This window comes from Silurus aristotelis, assembly GCF_946808225.1.
Source record: "Silurus aristotelis genome assembly, chromosome: 21".
Classification (NCBI taxonomy): domain Eukaryota; kingdom Metazoa; phylum Chordata; class Actinopteri; order Siluriformes; family Siluridae; genus Silurus; species Silurus aristotelis.
The window spans coordinates 20,275,973-20,293,143 of record NC_139594.1 but is presented as its reverse complement, the minus strand read 5'-3'; the positions used below and the strand labels follow the sequence as shown (position 1 = coordinate 20,293,143).

At 48.7% G+C, this 17,171-nt stretch overlaps 2 protein-coding genes and 1 long non-coding RNA gene across 5 annotated transcripts in view; 1 reads left to right on the top strand and 2 right to left on the bottom strand.

The window, feature by feature from the left end:
* Positions 1-4,982, bottom strand: part of LOC310716371 (KAT8 regulatory NSL complex subunit 1) — a gene marked incomplete at its 5' end in the record, with an annotated part of 6,722 nt that extends 1,740 nt beyond the window's left edge. Inside the window, 10 exons of one of the 2 annotated variants that reach the window (XM_083523555.1) lie at positions 199-302; positions 672-780; positions 1,426-1,547; positions 1,669-1,781; positions 1,855-2,043; positions 2,446-2,590; positions 2,832-2,973; positions 3,058-3,146; positions 3,229-3,370; positions 3,667-4,982. In XM_083523555.1, the coding sequence (XP_083379681.1) occupies positions 199-302; positions 672-780; positions 1,426-1,547; positions 1,669-1,781; positions 1,855-2,043; positions 2,446-2,590; positions 2,832-2,973; positions 3,058-3,146; positions 3,229-3,370; positions 3,667-4,982 (2,471 nt within the window). The remainder of the gene's footprint in view (positions 1-198; positions 303-671; positions 781-1,425; positions 1,548-1,668; positions 1,782-1,854; positions 2,044-2,445; positions 2,591-2,831; positions 2,974-3,057; positions 3,147-3,228; positions 3,371-3,666) is intronic. The other variant, XM_083523556.1, reaches the window with a different exon arrangement.
* A 361-nt stretch (positions 4,983-5,343) lies between these two features.
* Positions 5,344-15,169, top strand: smarcc1b (SWI/SNF related BAF chromatin remodeling complex subunit C1b). Of its 2 annotated transcripts, XM_083523573.1 has the most exons (28): positions 5,344-5,792; positions 6,297-6,416; positions 6,493-6,578; positions 6,720-6,801; positions 6,910-7,002; positions 7,223-7,292; positions 7,648-7,714; positions 7,911-7,986; positions 8,356-8,481; positions 8,669-8,751; positions 9,158-9,273; positions 9,405-9,464; positions 9,562-9,596; positions 9,693-9,808; positions 9,965-10,036; positions 10,303-10,416; positions 10,609-10,762; positions 10,879-10,989; positions 11,249-11,308; positions 11,922-12,180; positions 12,272-12,433; positions 13,313-13,362; positions 13,458-13,551; positions 13,653-13,786; positions 14,128-14,262; positions 14,418-14,559; positions 14,698-14,760; positions 14,875-15,169. In XM_083523573.1, the coding sequence occupies exons 1-28, from the start codon at positions 5,517-5,519 to the stop codon at positions 14,940-14,942; spliced, it is 3,024 nt and encodes a 1,007-aa protein (XP_083379699.1). In that variant the 5' UTR covers positions 5,344-5,516; the 3' UTR covers positions 14,943-15,169. The 2 variants fall into 2 exon arrangements, with proteins under 2 accessions (XP_083379699.1, XP_083379698.1); XM_083523572.1 differs by lacking the exon at positions 14,698-14,760 and having other exon boundaries at positions 5,525-5,792.
* Positions 12,277-13,306, bottom strand: LOC310716574. The gene is made up of 2 exons (XR_014530629.1): positions 12,842-13,306; positions 12,277-12,492 (listed from the first exon to the last, which is right to left on the bottom strand). It is a non-coding gene; the product is annotated as an uncharacterized lncRNA (long non-coding RNA).
* Positions 15,170-17,171: the final 2,002 nt, after the last annotated feature.

Here is a 17,171-nt window from a genome sequence, read left to right as displayed (position 1 = left end):
AGTTTAGATTGTAGTGTGTGTGTGTGTGTGTGTGTGTGTGTGTGTGAGTGAGTGTGTGGCTAAGACCCCTCTGAAGTTACAGCAATGCTCATAAAAGGTCAAAAGTCCGATCTGAGTGTAACCCATCACTAAGAGTACCACCAGTATTTATAAGTACTATTGCACCATAAGTACACTGCTGGGGTAAATAACCCTCACCTGCCCCGGTGGCGTCTCCGAGCCCAACTCCCCCAGCGACTCCTCTCTCTGCTCTCCCATATGGCGTGCCTCTTCAGAAACACTGTGTCCGACACGTCCTCCATCTACACACACAGACACACAGACACACAGACACACAGACACACACACAGACACACAGACACACAGACACACAGACACACACAGACACACAGACACACAGACACACAGACACACAGACACACACACACACACACACACAGACACACACACACACACACACACACACACACACACACACACAGACACAGACACACACACACACACACACACACAGACACACACACACACACACACACACAGACACACACACACACACAGACACACACACACACACACACACACACACACACAGACACACACACTTTTACACGTCACACATTCTCAATATCCAGTCATGCTATGTTCCAGGTTAGAAGGTACAGCACGCTCACCTCGTCTTCTCCACTGGGTCTATGTGGAGCATCTGAGTGTTTCACACACTGACCATCTGAACCTACACACTTCTTTAAGACTCCCCAGGCAGAGTCCAGCTCTCTCCAGCTATACACACACACACACACACACACACACACATCACAAACCACAAATTAATCCATACAGCTCAGGTGTACTGACCATCGCCTGGTAAAACCATATTTTTATTTTATTGTGGTCAATTAAGTTTCTATGAGCTCTACATGTGTTAATGGATGATGTTCGATGACTGCAGGCAATGGAATTTGTTTTGAGAACATCCATCTCTTGCTGAAAGGTGAAGATCTCCCAAGCTTTAGCTTTGTTCAGCAGACGGATGCAGGTTCTCTTGGAACATCCTCCTGTTATTGCTTTGTTTTCATCTCAATTCGTTTTCAATTTGTTTTCATCTCAATTCTGACCCTAGTGCTCACTCAAGCACAGTGCTCTGAGGAACACTGTGCTTCCTCCACCATGTTTTTACTGTAGGGATTGCATAAATGTGAACAACGATTTTACAGAACGTCTTCACACTTGTACTTTGAGAGATCTCTTCTAAAGGAGAAATGGTTTCCATCTAGCCACACCTCTTATTCCTAAATCTGTTACACCTCCACTCCACTCCCTGAACTGAGTAACTCCTCCTGAGTGACTGTTGCTTTGGAGCTTGGACCTAGTGCTGGTCCTGGTGTCTCCACTGTATCTGAATAGATCAGATGGAACAGTAGATACCTGGGAGTGATGATTTCTTTGTACTGCAGCTTCTGCACTCGTGCTCCGAGTCCAGCCAGGCCCAGGGGCATCACCAAGTTATCAATATCGAATGAACTTTCGCCTCTCCTCCTCCGCAACGGCTGCAACCACAAATCATGCAGAGATTCCTTCAGCGTTTACCCTCTAGATTCTATTCCCCCTTCTGTATGAAAAAACACAATGGTTCAGATGTTTGGAGTTTTTATTCCCCTCCAGACGTACCTGTGTGGGTGTGCCTGTAGGTGTGAGGAAACCAGGGAGATGAAGATTTGCTGCATGTTGATGAAGGACGCTCGGGCTGACCACACCCCTGTAGCGCTTGCAGTTAGAAGCACCTAGAAACGTAGTAAACAGGTCAATATATAGCTCTAATAATCTATTCAGAATTCAGGTGTTCAAAGTTTTTACCTGATGCGTTCACAAATGGAGGAAGTGTGCTGGGTGGGCGTGGTCCAACAAGTCTCCTCCTCACTCGCCCCGCCTTCTGCTGTCCCTGACCACGTCTTCTCACGCAGGATAAAGTGAATTCTCTCATCCACCTCGTAGCATCATTAGAACCATGTCCAGGGGTCACACAATCCACCGCCTGAAGAAAGTCTGGAAAACACACCATCTACAATCATCTGATCGATAATGATACATTTAGTGTAAAGGACTGTGGAGTAACAGGTCATCTGGGAGAGAGGAGTTTATTTACGTCTGGGAGAGAGGAGTTTATTTACGTCTGGGAGAGAGGAGTTTATTTACGTCTGGGAGAGAGGAGTTTATTTACGTCCGTGTTGCACCACCTCGTTCATTAGTATGTTGAAAAGAGTTCAAGGGCCTTACTTGAGGACCCAGCAGTGCTATCTTGGTGTTTGCTGGGATATGAACTCACAACCTTCTGATCTGAAGGCCAACATTTTGGCAACTGCTAAGAGGTTATTAAAGCTCCATTGTTAGGCTCTGATGTTTCCAGAGCTGAGCGTGAAACCAAAGTGTGATGAGTGATGAATAAACCTGAAGGCATGGAGAGAACAGGGTGAAGACACTGAGCCAGGCCTTTGTGACGTCTGCATGAGGATTTCCCGTCTGCGAGCGGGTGAGGAGGACCACACAGCACACACACTGCAGGAGGCTCACAGCAGCAGGGCAAGCTCACATCCTGGCACAGAGACAGAGAGAGAGAGAGATATCTGATGAGACTCATGCACGTGATCATGCTAGTTTACTTGATAACCGTGCCGTACTAAAGGGGTGTGTTATTAGCTAATGAGGCGAGAGCAGATGGCCAAGCTCGATCAGGAGAACATAAATCAAGCTTCACAACATCAACAGACCGCCTCATACCATCTCCAGATCTCAATAATCGTGATGGTTTCTGGAACAAGGTTCCATTAAGCTACCTTAGTTCCCAGTTCGGGGCAGTCCTTCCAGCGGATCAGTCGGTGCCGCGCCCGGTGCAGGAGCGGGCGAACCCGAGCAGCAGACGAAGTCTCGCTTTGTGGGGTGTGTGATGATGAGGCAGAGTCTTCAGCTAGCCTCTTCCTGAGAAGATAACCAACACACCTTATAAAGCACGCTGACCGCACCCCTAACCACGCCCTTCGCGTTCACGTGAGTGTAGCTGACCTGAACCTGCAGTCGTGAGCTGCAGGAGAGGGGCGTGGAGCTCTGAGGGGCGTCTCAGGTACCCAGTGAATGGCTCTCAACTGTGAAACCTCACAAACACACCTTTATGAAATGAACTGTTCCGTATCAAAATTTGCTACTTTACAGAAAACAGCACCATCGTCTGGTCACCTTTTCCTGCCGCAGGTGCATATACAGCTCGGTCAGCGCACGGATCCCATACTCCAGCTCCGACACCTGAGCCTGTAGCCACACCCACCGACTGCCGAGCCACGCCCTCTCTCTTATCCACCGCCACTCCCTGCTCCTGCACCTGCAGAGTCATGGAGAACGAAACGTGAGAATAAAATCAGCACAGAGTCACTTACACCACATCTTACACCACATACAGAGTACATCTTACACCACATTAGGGGGTGGAACCCTGAGGGGCAGTACACCCAAGTACACCTGCACTAAGTGTACTGCCCCTCGGGGTTCCACCCCCTAATGTGGTATAAGGTGTAGTGCAGGTGTACAGGTACACTACTGTGTGTGTGTGTGTGTGTGTGTGTGTGTGTGTGTGTGTGTGTGTGTTCATGCAGCAGAACTTGAGCTTATCATTCTCACACTGATTTCACTCTGGATGGTGAAGCATTTCCTCTCCACCAATTCTCATCATCATCATCATCATCATCATCATCCTTGTCCTCCTTCTCCTCCTCAGTGTCACTGGAGCTGCCTGTGTGGTCGGAGTCTAGGGCGCCCCCAGCGGTGCGGAGGACACCACTGCAGGTGCGTGCCAGGCGGCTGAGTTCGGCGGTGCTCGGGGTCACGGCGGTTTCGCGCAGGTCTCCCAGCTGTTGCGTGACGTGTCGCTCCACCTGCTTCACCTGCACTGCGTGGAGGCGGCGCCATAGCATATCGGTTCTCTCTCCGAGCAGCACCTGCCGCTTCTCAGCCTCGGCGCGGGACGCTTCCACCTGCACCGCGCACCGGCCGCCGTTTACAACGCGCCGCCGCGCTCCGGGCCAGCCGGTGGAGGTGGAGGAAGCAACGCTGAGCCTCGTTGTGTGCTGCAGCCGATGCGCCCAGTCTCCGTTCTCCGAGAGTTGAGCCACACGACCCGCACCACTCGCACTCATCCCCGCGGCAGAAGCCAGGAAGGACCGAACGCGACACAGCCTCACACGGCCCCCGGCCGTCCTGCAGCCACGCCGCCGCTCTCCGTTCACCGCGCCGCTCCTGTCGCACGGTAAACTCGCACTTCCGTCTCGCACCTCGAGGTTCTCTCCACTTCCCCACAATGTGTTCCGGACACGAGCCCCGCCACCGTAACCGGACACGGTACCGCTGTCAGGCTCCGAGCCGCCGCAGTGAAACGCCGCCGACGCCTCCGCGGTGCTCGTCGCGGAGAAACACGCCCTCTTCTCGCCCCCGCCGGAACTGCATCCCCGGCGCTTACTAAGCGCCGCCGACGGTCTTCGGCACTTTCTCTGTGCGGCTTCTTTCCCGGTTCTCCCCGTGCACCGAGGACCCTTCTCTCCATCCGTGCCTCCGCGCCACGCACCGTCCGCTCTCCCCCGCGTCCCCGTGCAGGCGGCGGGATCGCACTCCCACTCGGTGATCTCTCCGATACCGTTTCCGTTCACGATCTGGCCGTTTCTTCCACCACCACCACCACCACCACCACCTCCTCCTCCACCACCACCACCACCACCGCAGCAGCTCTGCAGACGCTCCGCTCCGGGCCACGCCGCGCTCATTGTATTCCGGTAGCAGTAGTAATACATGTCCGGTTTGTCCGCATGGCAGCGCGCCGACACACGCCGAAGCCCCGTTTCATTACAGGTGTGGATTATGGGATTATGTCCAGGCGGGAGACCGCGGTTCTGAACGGTCCGTCTCTCTGACCGTCTCCAACACTCCCTGAGTGCAGTGCGCATGCGCCATCCCCTGCCCAGCCTTTAAACCAGGGAGAGGAGGAATGTTCAGCAGATGTCTGCAAGAGCTTCTGTTCATAAACTCCACAGTCACACGAGCTTCTCCACAATAAATCTTTCTATTTCCCACAAATGTTCTGTTTTCTCCTCCAGGACACTTCACACACTACACTGGGCTTCTGATCCCCTGAGACATTCAATCATTAACAATAGATTAATATTTGAATGATAAATTATGGACTATAATAATGAAATAATCAGATAATCAGGGTATAATAATATATTAAACCCTGTAAATGGCTGCCTTGTATTTCATTTTTATTAAAAACCTGAATTAAATGACATTTATTTATTTATTTATTTGAATTGTTGTACTCTTTAATCTTCTCATTTAAATCACTTTATTTGAAGTAATAATTCAAAAGAAAAACATTTTATTTTATTTTTTCTTTTGATGAGATTATTTTCATGTGACGCTGCAGGAAATATCGCGAGATCAAGGCGAGGTTTTTTTAGACTTACGGGTGGACTCAGCGCATGCGCAGGATTTTGCGCATGCGCGTTCAACTTTTTTTCAGGGTCGGGCGAGTTTCGCTCCACCGGGCGGTGTGTGTTGTGACACTTCCTCCCCGTGTAACAATGGCGGCGCAGACCGCGGGGGCAGGAGCAGGCTCAGCGGGGGAGAAGGTGGCTGGTACCTCGGCGCTGAACCGGAAGAAGGACGGGGGTCCATGTGTGGAGTTCTGGGAGAGCGCGGAGACCGCGGCACAGCTCGACTTCATCCGCTCTTGGATCGGGAAACATTACAAGAAGGTACGAAGCGGAGCCGGAGACGTCAGAGTGCCGAGAAGGGGAGGCGGGGGGGGGGGGGGTAGGAGGGTACCTACAGGGATAAGTGAGGATCACCTGTCGCAGGGAGATACAGGGTCACCCATCATCATCATCATCATCATCACATCGGGACCCGGCCTGGATATAGGCCACTGTTCAGGGGATTCATGTCCTAAACCTCAACGTGCTGTAGCATCAACTTCAGTGATCAGATCAGGAGTAGATCAGCTGGAGATCATCAGTAGATCGGGAGTAGATCAGTATCAGATGGCGATCCGCGGTAGATCGGGAGCAGAGTAGCAGAAGATCAGTTATCAGATCTGATGGAGATTAGTTTTAGATTAGCTGGAAATCAGTTTTAGATCAGCTGGAGATCAGAAGTAGATCACATCTGTACACTGTGTTCCTCTTTACGTGTCTCACACACACACACACACACACACACCCCGTGGCCCACTGATGAAATAAAGATGTTTTCATGGACAGTATGTGCAGGTTGATGCTCCTTCCAGTAAGTCCCTCTCGGTGCTGGTGGTCCAGCTGCAGCAGTTCCAGGAGGACACGTTTGGGCGTAAAGCGAGCGAGCCTAGTCTCATGAAACTTCCCGTGAGTCCTCTCTCAATCGTACACACGTGTCTCCCATGTGTTTCCCACTGATACTTACTCGTGGTCTTGTTTTCAGGCGAAGTGTTTCTTGGATATGAAGCCTGGAGGAGCTCTGTGTCACATCCTTGGCTCAGTGTACAAGTTTAAAACGGAGCAGGGCTGGTGAGTCTTCAGGTTGTGGATCTTCTGATCACAGTGGTGCTGAGGAGCAGGGCCTGATCTGACAGCTCTTTTCACAAATATCTGAAGTTTTTGTTGGTGGTTGAACAATAGAGCTGAACCTGTCGTGCTCTCCTTCTGTAGGCGCCGTTTCGACCTGCAGAACCCGTCCAGAGTGGACCGCAATGTGGAGATGTTCATGAGTGTGGAGAAAACGCTGCTACAGGTACTGAGAGAGACACACACACACACACACACACACACACACACACAGTTATGTAATTGTAAATGTGTGTGTGTGTGTGTGTGTGTGTGTGTGTGTGTGTGTGTGTAGAATAATCTTCTGAGCAGGCCAGTGGTGTATCTGTCTCCTGAGCTGGAACAGAAGCAGACCAACAAACTAAAGGACATCATCATGGAACATAAGGTGTGGAGAAAGTGGTAGACATGAGAGTGTGTCAATTTATTTTCTGTCTCTGTGTCTTACTCTTTCTCTGTGTCTCATTCAGTCTCACTCCGTCTCAATGCATTTCTCTCTGTCTCTTTGTCTCATTCTGTGTCTCATTCAGTCTCACCACGCCTCTGTCTCACCCCGTTTCCCTCTCTGTGTCAGTGTCTCACTGTTTCTCTCTGTCTCCATCTCTCAGGGTTCAGTCACAGAAGACCGCTTACAAGCCACCCATCAGATCTTCCCCACTCCTCACTCTGTAGATGAAGGTGTGTATGTGCGTTTACCAAAGCCGCTCTTTGTCTGCTGTTCATAAGTATTTGGACAGACAGGGCCCGCAGGGTCTTCCACCGCAGCAGGTTTGGAATTTCCGCGTAACTTCGAGAGCATTCCGACGGAAATGCCGGCTCAAAAGTATTTGGAAACGATTTGCTATAGCTACATAAAAAGCGTTTTTCCTCATAATTCCGAGAGAGAGAGAGAGAGAGAGAGAGAGAGAGAGAGAGAGAGAGAGAATGTCCCAGTGAGCTCAGTAACACTGATAAATGTGTGTGTGTGTGTGCGTGTGCGCGTGTGTGTGTGTGTGTGTATATGCGCTTATTGTGTTTTTTTTGTCCCCGAAAGATTGGTTCCGGCCTGTATTGCGGGTGAACCAGCACATGATGGTGCACTGGGGCATGTATCCGGACAGGTGAGGATTAACACCTGTATATTATGTATACTATTATAGACGTTCAATAAAAACACGTGTAAAACAGAGCGTGCGCTCGACCCTGATTGGTTTCTTGCTGCGTGTTCGATTAGTTAAGTTTTTATCTGCTCATAAAACAAAAAAGCACCACTGTGATTTACTGTGAGAAACATATCCTCCATTCCCCCGTCTGTAGTTACGACACGTGGCTGCCTGCCAGTGATGTGGATGTGGATGTAGAGGAAGCTCCGACCTCCGAACGACCTTGGAAGGTGAGCAAAAGTATGTGCACCCCCCCTCACCATGACACCCAAATGTACTCGTTGAGGACGATGCATCAGATCATCCGCCTCTGATGACGGAGGAGGTACCGGAGTCTCTGGTTCCAGCTCATCGCAAAGGTTCAGCAGGGTTGAGAAGGTCTGTGCAGGACACTCGGATTCCCTCCACTCCAACCTTCACACGTCTTCATCCAGCTTGCTTTGTGTACGTGGTCCTGCTGGAGCAGTGCAGCGTGATGTTCGGAGAAGAATCCCAGACGTGTGCGATGGTCGACACGTTTGCTCCTGAAGTGTACACATTGTTGGTTGAGTGTGCAGTGGTGGATTGTGAAGGTGCCTGATGTTCTACGTTCCTTACAGGTCCACGCTAAGTGGCTTCTCGACATGGACATGTATAACGAGTGGATGAACGAGGAAGATTATGAGGTGGACGATGGCAGAAGGGGCATGAGTTTCCGGAGACGCGTCTACCCCCGAGACGAGGAGGTACCTGACCCCTTCTCCACCCGAACCCTCCTCCACCCGACCCCTCCTCCACCCGACCCCTCCTCCACCCGACTCCTCCTCCACTTGACTTTTTCTCCTCCTGACCCCTCCTCCACCGGTCTTTTCCTCCTGTCCTGTATTTCCATCTGTCCTGTATTTCCATCTGTTTTCTTTTTCCACCATGCAGGAATGCAGGACCTCAGGAAAGAAGCGAAGACACTCCCCGTCTCCGCCCGCATCCGAGTCCAGAAAGAAAGGAGGGAAGAAGGGGTGAGGATAACACGTTTACTCACCGTCTATTTTATTCTCCTCACAGTAGTAATAGGAGAACCCTCTTTGCTCCAAGCAAAGGGAACATGGCTCTGAGAATCTGCTCCATGCTGACATCCCTACTGGAAGATGATGTTCCTTGCAAGTTCCTCTGCTTTGTGAAATAATGAGATGATGTCCAGGTCATGATGAGGTTGGGTCTATGTGATAAGCCCTCAACATTATTTTTTTCTTTTGTTATTTGAGTTGCTGTAGTCTGGGGATCTCCTCTGCCTTCTCTCATCACACTAGCCGTTTCCACCTGCAGGACTTTTAAACTTCTGAAGCCATGGACAAGTTCCTGAGTGTCTGATTCGATAATTGCATCCTCACGGGCATGATGCGTGTATTGTATGTGATTTTGCAGTTCCTATAAGAGGCGGGGCCAACAGGAAGAGGCGGAGCCAGAAGAAGATCTGACCAAAGACATGGAAGATCCAACACCAGTACCGAACATGGAGGAGGTCAAGCTGCCAAAAAACGGTGTGTATTTGTCTTTTTTTTTCTACACTTTCTCTCTCTCTCTCTCTCTCTCTCTCTCTCTCTCTCTCTCTCTCTCTCTCTCTCTCTCTGTGTGATGATGTGATGGTAATGTGTGACTCTTGTGTTGACAGTAAACCTGAAAAAAGACAGTGAGAACACACCAGTGAAAGGAGGAACCATGGCTGACTTGGGTATGATCATGTGTTTTTTGTGTGTGTGTGTGTGTGTGTGTGTGTGCGGGGGGGGGCTTTATGACACAAGTTTGTGTAATGGTTCTCTCTATTTTAGATGACCAGGAGGATGAGTTCCTGTCAGGAGTGAGGGTGAGGATCGATCACACACATCATCACACCTGGTCTAATGAGGTCTAGGAGCACTAATAGATGCGTGTTTGTGTGTGTGTGTGTGTGTGTGTGTAGGATGAGGAGGACCAGGGCCGTGAGTTTGGCCGTGGGCTGGAGGGAGAGGAGAGCGCCACAGAGCAGACTCACCACATCATCATCCCCAGCTACGCCGCCTGGTTCGACTACAACTGGTACGTCTTCTCAATTGTGGTGTCTGCCTTTTTTTTTTATGCACATTGTGTTCCTGTGATGATGTTGATGATGGTGATGATGATGATGATGAAGGTGATTGTGGAGATATTGATGGAGATGGTGGTGAAAGACCTGAAATCTGCTCTCTGTTTCAGTATTCATCAGATAGAGAGGAGAGCACTCCCCGAGTTCTTCAACGGCAAGAACAAGTCCAAATCACCAGAGATGTGGGTTTCTCTCTCTCTCTCTCTCACACACACACACACACACACACACACACACACACACACACACACATAACTATTTAATACATTGAGACCATCAGACCCATCCATCCATCTGTCTTACAGTCAGAACTAGACCTGGGCTGAGATGTTCAGTGAGGACTACTGGGTGTGATGGTCAGGGGTGCACATACCTTTAAAGATGCTGGAGTGTGTACACATTGTGTGTTTGTGTGTGTGTGTGTGTGTGTGTGTGATCAATGTTTCAGATATTTGGCGTATCGTAATTTCATGATCGACACGTACCGGCTGAACCCCCAAGAGTACCTGACCTCCACCTCCTGCAGACGGAACCTTACAGGAGACGTGTGTGCCCTCATGAGGTTAGCACAGTGTGTGTGTGTGTGTGTGTGTGTGTGTGTGTTGGAACACTGTTTTGTCACTGAAGATTACAGTATTAATATAAACTCATCCCTCAATCAGATTTCTGCACCGTGGCATCATTAACAACCAAAGCACTACTCTCTCTGTCTCTGTGTGTGTGTGTGTGTGTGTGTGTGTGTGTGTGTGTGCAGGGTCCATGCGTTTCTGGAACAGTGGGGTCTGATCAATTACCAAGTGGACGCTGAGAGCAGACCTCTCCCTATGGGTCCACCACCAACACCTCACTTTAATGTTCTCACAGACACTCCAACAGCCCTGGTTCCTCTACAACATCGCCCTCTACAGGTACACACACACACACACACACACACACACACACACACACACACACACACACACACACACACACATATATATAGGTTGGTGCTGAAACTGTTTGAGGTCTTAACTGTTCTGTGTAGGTCTCAGCCTCTCAGCATATGCTCCATTTCCCAGAGAAGTCCAGAGAAAAACCTTCTGACCTTCAGAACTTTGGCCTCCGGACTGATATTTATGCGAAGAAACATCCCAAGGTGCGCAATTACACACACACACACACACACACACACACACACACACACACACACACACACACACACACACACACACACACACACACACACACACACACACACATACATACATACATACATACATATCCCTTATTCAGGAAGCTGTGTCTGTCTGTGTGTCTGTGTGTGTCTGTGTGTGTGTGTGTGTCTGTGTGTGTGTCTGTGTGTGTGTCTGTGTGTGTGTGTGTGTGTGTCTGTGTGTGTCTGTGTGTGTGTGTAGCCTAAAGGAGCGAATGCAGGACGTGAGTGGACAGAACAGGAAACTCTGCTGCTGCTGGAGGTGAGAATCCACCATCCACTCTGCCTTACTGTCTCTCTCTGTTTCACCGTCTTCTGTCTCTCTCTGTTTCACCGTCTTCTGTCTCTCTCTGTTTCACCGTCTGTCTCACTCTGTTTCACCGTCTGTTTCACCGTCTGTCTCACTCTGTTTCACCGTCTGTCTCACTCTGTTTCACCGTCTGTCTCACTCTGTTTCACCGTCTGTCTCTCTCTGTTTCACCGTCTTCTGTCTCTCTCTGTTTCACCGTCTGTCTCACTCTGTTTCACCGTCTGTCTCACTCTGTTTCACCGTCTGTCTCTCTCTGTTTCACCGTCTGTCTCTCTCTGTTTCACCGTCTTCTGTCTCTCTCTGTTTCACCGTCTTCTGTCTCTCTCTGTTTCACCGTCTTCTGTTTCTCTCTGTTTCACCGTCTTCTGTCTCTCTCTGTTTCACCGTCTTCTGTCTCTCTCTGTTTCACCGTCTTCTGTCTCTCTCTGTTTCACCGTCTTCTGTCTCTCTCTGTCTTTCTCTGTTTCACTTTCTGTCTCACTGTTTTACTTTGTCTCATTCTTTCTTTCTGTCTCACCCTGTCTCTGTCTCATTGTTTCTTTCTGTCTCACTCTGTCTGTCTCAGGCATTAGAGATGTATAAAGATGACTGGAATAAGGTCTCGGAGCATGTGGGCAGTAGGACACAGGATGAGTGTATCCTGCATTTCCTGCGCTTGCCTATAGAGGACCCATACTTGGAGAACTCTGAGGCGTCTATGGGTCCTCTGGCCTACCAGCCTGTTCCCTTCAGCCAATCAGGAAACCCGGTCATGAGCACCGTGGCCTTCCTCGCCTCTGTCGTGGACCCCAGAGTGGCTTCTGCTGCTGCCAAGGCTGCCCTGGGTGAGAGAGAGAGAGAGAGAGTGTGTGTGTGTGTGTGTTCACAAAGGAAAGTAATAAACATGAGTGTGTCTTCGTCTCGTCCTGTTCTCAGAGGAGTTCTCTCGTGTTCGAGAACAAGCATCTCCGGAGCTCCTCAATGCTCTGAGCCTGAAAGTCCCAGAACCTGCTCAGAGTTTAGCAGAACTGGAGCCGGCCTTCGGAATGCGCTCCGGTACAACATCCAGCACCGAGACAGAACATCTGGAAAAGACCGGTACTGATCCACACTACACACTACGCTCCTCCGTACACCAGGGGTCCTTGAACGTTTTTCTGTGAGGGCCACATAATGTTTCCTTTCTTCAGTGGGGGTCTGTAACAGGAGATGCCACGTGACTGAGTGACTACCAGTGTTATTGTAGAGATTTTATGATTTTCAGTGCTGTTATTTCGCCTCCTAATGCTGGAAAAATGTATTATTTAATTTTTTTAAACCGTACAGTTTTTGCCGATATTTTCAGCAATCAAATATCAGTTCCTCGACCTCTATTAATAACTACGGGACATTTTAGTCAGAAAACCGACCTTTTTTTTTATTTTATCAAATATAGATATTATAATGAGCCAAACATTTTTTAAATTGCATTTTTAAAATACGTCTTCGTTCAGAGCGCTGTTCAACACGTGGGGGCCGGAGTTTGGGGACCCCTGGTGTACATTGTGTATAAGTGCATAGTGATGTCTTATACAATCTGTCGATTGTACCTCAGGTAACCAGCAGGGGGCAGCAGCACTCTCAGTACAGGTTTCTGGAATGTCAGATTTCTTTTTTTTTCTTAGTTTTGGCCAAATTTCTGTCCATCAGTCTGCCTACAGTAACGTGAATCCAAAGCAAGAACAACATTCTTGGACTTATCCATGTTCTGCTCACCCTGCTGGTGAGACCACTGATTGTATAATCCAGTCCATGAGCATGAACATAAAAACCTCACTGATTGAGAGTTATGAAGCATCCATCATGTTCTCGCATCTGAATGGAGAACCTCTATTAGAGTGGGTTCTTGAGGACCTCATCCTGCAGTGCTTTGAAATCCAGATATACGTTCGGAAATTGCAGCGTTGATGGAACATTCTGTGACCTTCTTCATTTTAGATGGAAGCAGACTGGAGAAGCTGGAGTTCGACACGGATCCTCATGAGAAGGTGCGACAGCTGACGCGTCATGTGATCACATACAGAACATAGGGTTGGTGTTTCCTCATTGTCTGTGCTTGTGTTTGTTTTTGGTGGTTCCTCAGGCCCTGGGGGAGAGCTCTGGAGGAGAGGGGGAGAGGGTGAAGAACGAGGAGAAGGAGGAGATGGAAGGAGAGAAGGGAGAGGAGAGCAAAGCAGGTTTGAGTTCTCAGCATTCACTCATCATACAGTATATGATATTATTGTTAAGTCTAAAGGGCTGGAACGTAACGTCTCCTCGGTTCTTCTGTGTGGTGTAGAAGAAGGGATGGAAGTTGTCCAGACACATGTGGAGCATGGAGAGAGAAGGAGGAGGGCAGAACTCGAGCTGGTCGAAGCGAATATTGCCACCGCGGCTGCAGCTGCCCTGGCATCTGCTGCCACCAAGGCCAAGGTGCGTAACAAGATGTTCTTCATGATGCTTCATGATGTTCTTCTAGACACGTGTATAACTGTAGTGGAATAAGTGTTTATTACATATAAGATGTTTCTCCCAGATTCATGGTGGGACTGTAGGCAGTGTTGCTTCTTTACAGCTCCAAGCTCCATCATAAGTTTCTTCAGTTTCCTTTTGGAAAAAATGCCAGTGTGTGGATTTGGGAGAAGAGCTTCACCTGCAGTTCGAACTTACATTCTTTAGATATTCGAAGTGTTTCATGTTTGTTGTGCGAACATCTGGACTGCGCTACCTGAGAACGAATTGATCTCCTGATTCCGGTTCTCTGCTCTGTGTAGCACTTGGCCGCTGTGGAGGAGAGGAAGATCAAGTCCCTCGTGGCGCTTCTGGTGGAGACGCAGATGAAGAAGCTGGAGATCAAGCTGAGGCATTTCGAAGAGCTGGAGACCATCATGGACCGTGAGAAAGAGGCTGTGAGGGAACTTTATTTTAACAACGTGATACTGATGATCACATACCAGTTTATTTTTATCGTACGTGAATATTCTCCTGTTCACTCTGTGTGTGTGTGTGTGTGTGTGTGTGTGTGTGTGTGTGTGTGTGTGTGTGTGTGTGTGTGTGTGTGTAGCTGGAACAGCAGAGGCAGCAGTTACTCTCAGAGAGGCAGAACTTCCACCTGGAGCAGGTGAAGTACGCTGAGCTAAAGGCACGGCAACAGCTGGAACAGCAGCAGGGGGGCAGCGGGCAGGCGTTTAACCCTCTACATCATGGTACACACACACACACACACACCTTACAGCACAAGAACAGCTCGATGTGGTGTGTTTTTATGTGCAGTCCAGACACTGTGTGTGTGTGTGTGTGTGTGTGTGTGTGTGTGTGTGTGTGTGTGTGTGTGTGTGTGTCAGGTCGTACAGTGAGTGGTGGAGGGGCGGGGCAGATGTTGGATGTCGGTGCTCCTAATGGCACATGTGAGTGATGACAGATCTGAATCTCCTGCTCTTCTTTTTTTTCATTCTGATCCCTGAAACGCGTGTGTGTGCGTGTGTGCGTGTGCGTGTGCGTGTGTGTGTGTGTTTATATAGACCAAACTCCACCGTCGTCGCAGTCTGAAGGGGCTACGCCCGTTTCCCGGCCCCCGCTGGACAGCTGAGCTCAAACCCCCTGTCAGCAATCATCTCCTTGGGTTCCTCCATGCCCATCAGTGTTGTGTCCTGTCAGTGAAGTGTGTGTGTGTGTGTGAAGTGTGTGGAGCTGCAGGAGGAAGTGAAGCTCTTCTCTCCATGCGTCTCGTTCACCTCTAGATGTTTGTAGCTCGGTTTTTGTATTGAACCTCACGCTAATCCATTTTCCTTTTCTAAATAAAAAGTATCGAGTTTCCTCAGACGCCTCGTTTCTCGTCTACCACAAACTTCTCATCCAGCTCAGAGCTCATGGAGTTCACATCTCACGACCTTCTGATCTCCAACTTCCACAGGGTTAACCTCTGATCTCCTTCTGCACCATTTCCCAAGCATGAGACCATGATCCTGCTGGAGTGTGTGTGTGTGTGTGTGTGTGTGTGTGTGTGTGTGTGTGTGTGTGTGTGTGTGTGTGTGTGTGTGTGTGTGTGTGTGTGTGTGTGTGTGTGAGAGATCAGGTTTCATAGAAAAGGAAAGTAAACACACACCCAGCACTATCACTCCTGTATCAGCGTGACCTCATGTGACCCCTTATGCAGCCAAAAGTATGTGGACACCAGACCATAAGATCGTGTCCTCATTTCTAAACATCTCCTGCTCTTATAATAAACTCCACTCTTCTGGGAAGATGTTTCATTCAGTATTCGTGGAGATTCATTCATCCACAGGGGTGTTTAGTAAAGTCAGGTAGTGAAGTAGGTGAGAAATGGAGGAGGTTCCTGGGGTCCAGGTTGCAGGAGTTCTTCCACATACAACCCATGGAGAGTTTATCTTCATGGAGCTGATCTTTGTGCATTTTGGGTCATGCTGGAACAGGTTCGGGTCTCCTAGTTCACATGAAGGAGAAATTTTGGAGAAGAGGGTTAGATCTCCACGACAGATCCCGTACCGCTGATGATCTCCTGTGTTTCTTTGGAGGACACTGTAGCTGATAACGCTGATCTGATGCGATCTCCTGCGTGAGATTTGATTAAGACGAGGCTAATGAGATCAGTGTGTCCTACACGCAGACCCATTGTTCCAGCAGGAACCTAATCAGACTTCTGGCCCTAATCTTTACACTCTAACACGACCTCAGTGCTCAGAGGTCACGTGTAACTTCACTGTGGGCCAGCAGGAACATCAGCCATCATCTACACCAGGGGTCGGCAACCCGCGGCTCTTTCATCCCTCTTCTGCGGCTCCCTGTGGCTTTGGAAAATAAATAATGAGTATTTAATTAAAATGTTTTTTATTTTAGTTCGTTAGTTTTTAAAATGTAATTCTAAATTTGAAGATTTTGTTGATCTTGTAAAATCCTGTAAAGTGTTAGTTTTTTGTCGCTCTTCATATGCGTCACAACCGCTAATGTGCGACACCCACCGGCACGCGACTTCTTAAACTTTGGTTGACGGCACACAGAAGAGGACGGCATTTTTGGTTTGCTGCCGGTGGATAATTTATGTTCGGTGTTCTTTTCATAAATACAAGAAGGACTCAAATAGACATTGAGTATTTTACTTGAAAGTAACCTTCAACCCAATGTCTTATTTTGAGGAGTTCAACATTTGTTTGTTGCATGCAGAAATGTAATTTCATTCTCTCTGCACTTCATTGATTTCATAAATGCAACACATTATGGTTTGATTATACATAGCATAAAGGCAAAAAAAAAACACGTTACATTTAGTGTTATTTTAATTTAAATGTCAAAAGGGTTTTGTGGCTCCCAGTGTTTTCTTTTCTGTGGGAAACAGGTCCAAATGGTTCTTTGTGTGGTTTGAGTGTGAAAATGTACAGTGCAGAACTGCAGTATGATTTATAAACACATTATCCAGTCCGTATGATCTCTCTCACACACGCACACGCACACGCACACGCACACGCACACACACACACACACACACACACACACACACACACACACACACACAGGTCTCCTGAAGCAGATGCACCTGAATGCATTCCAACCCTGTGAGGTGAGTGTGGCGTTTAGTCTGGGCTTTAGAGAACATGCACTGGAGGGGATGAGTTCAATCCCATTTTACTGTGATGTCCTGCTTTATACTCTCTCACAATCTCTGTGTGTCTGTCTCTCTGTCATCTACATGTCTGTCTTTCTGTGTCTGTCTCTCTGTCTGTCATCTACATGTCTGTCTTTCTGTGTCTGTGTGTGTGTCTCTCTGTCTTTGTCTCTATCTCTCTGTGTGTCTGTCTCTCTC

Excerpts from the sequence above, each read along its gene's own strand:
- smarcc1b (XM_083523573.1), top strand. The coding sequence starts at position 5,517 with ATGCGCAGGATTTTGCGCATGCGCGTTCAACTTTTTTTCAGGGTCGGG. Across the intron at positions 10,417-10,608 it reads GACGTGTGTGCCCTCATGAG|GGTCCATGCGTTTCTGGAAC; the intron begins GTTAGCACAGTG and ends GTGTGTGTGCAG. Across the intron at positions 13,787-14,127 it reads CTGCTGCCACCAAGGCCAAG|CACTTGGCCGCTGTGGAGGA; the intron begins GTGCGTAACAAG and ends TGCTCTGTGTAG.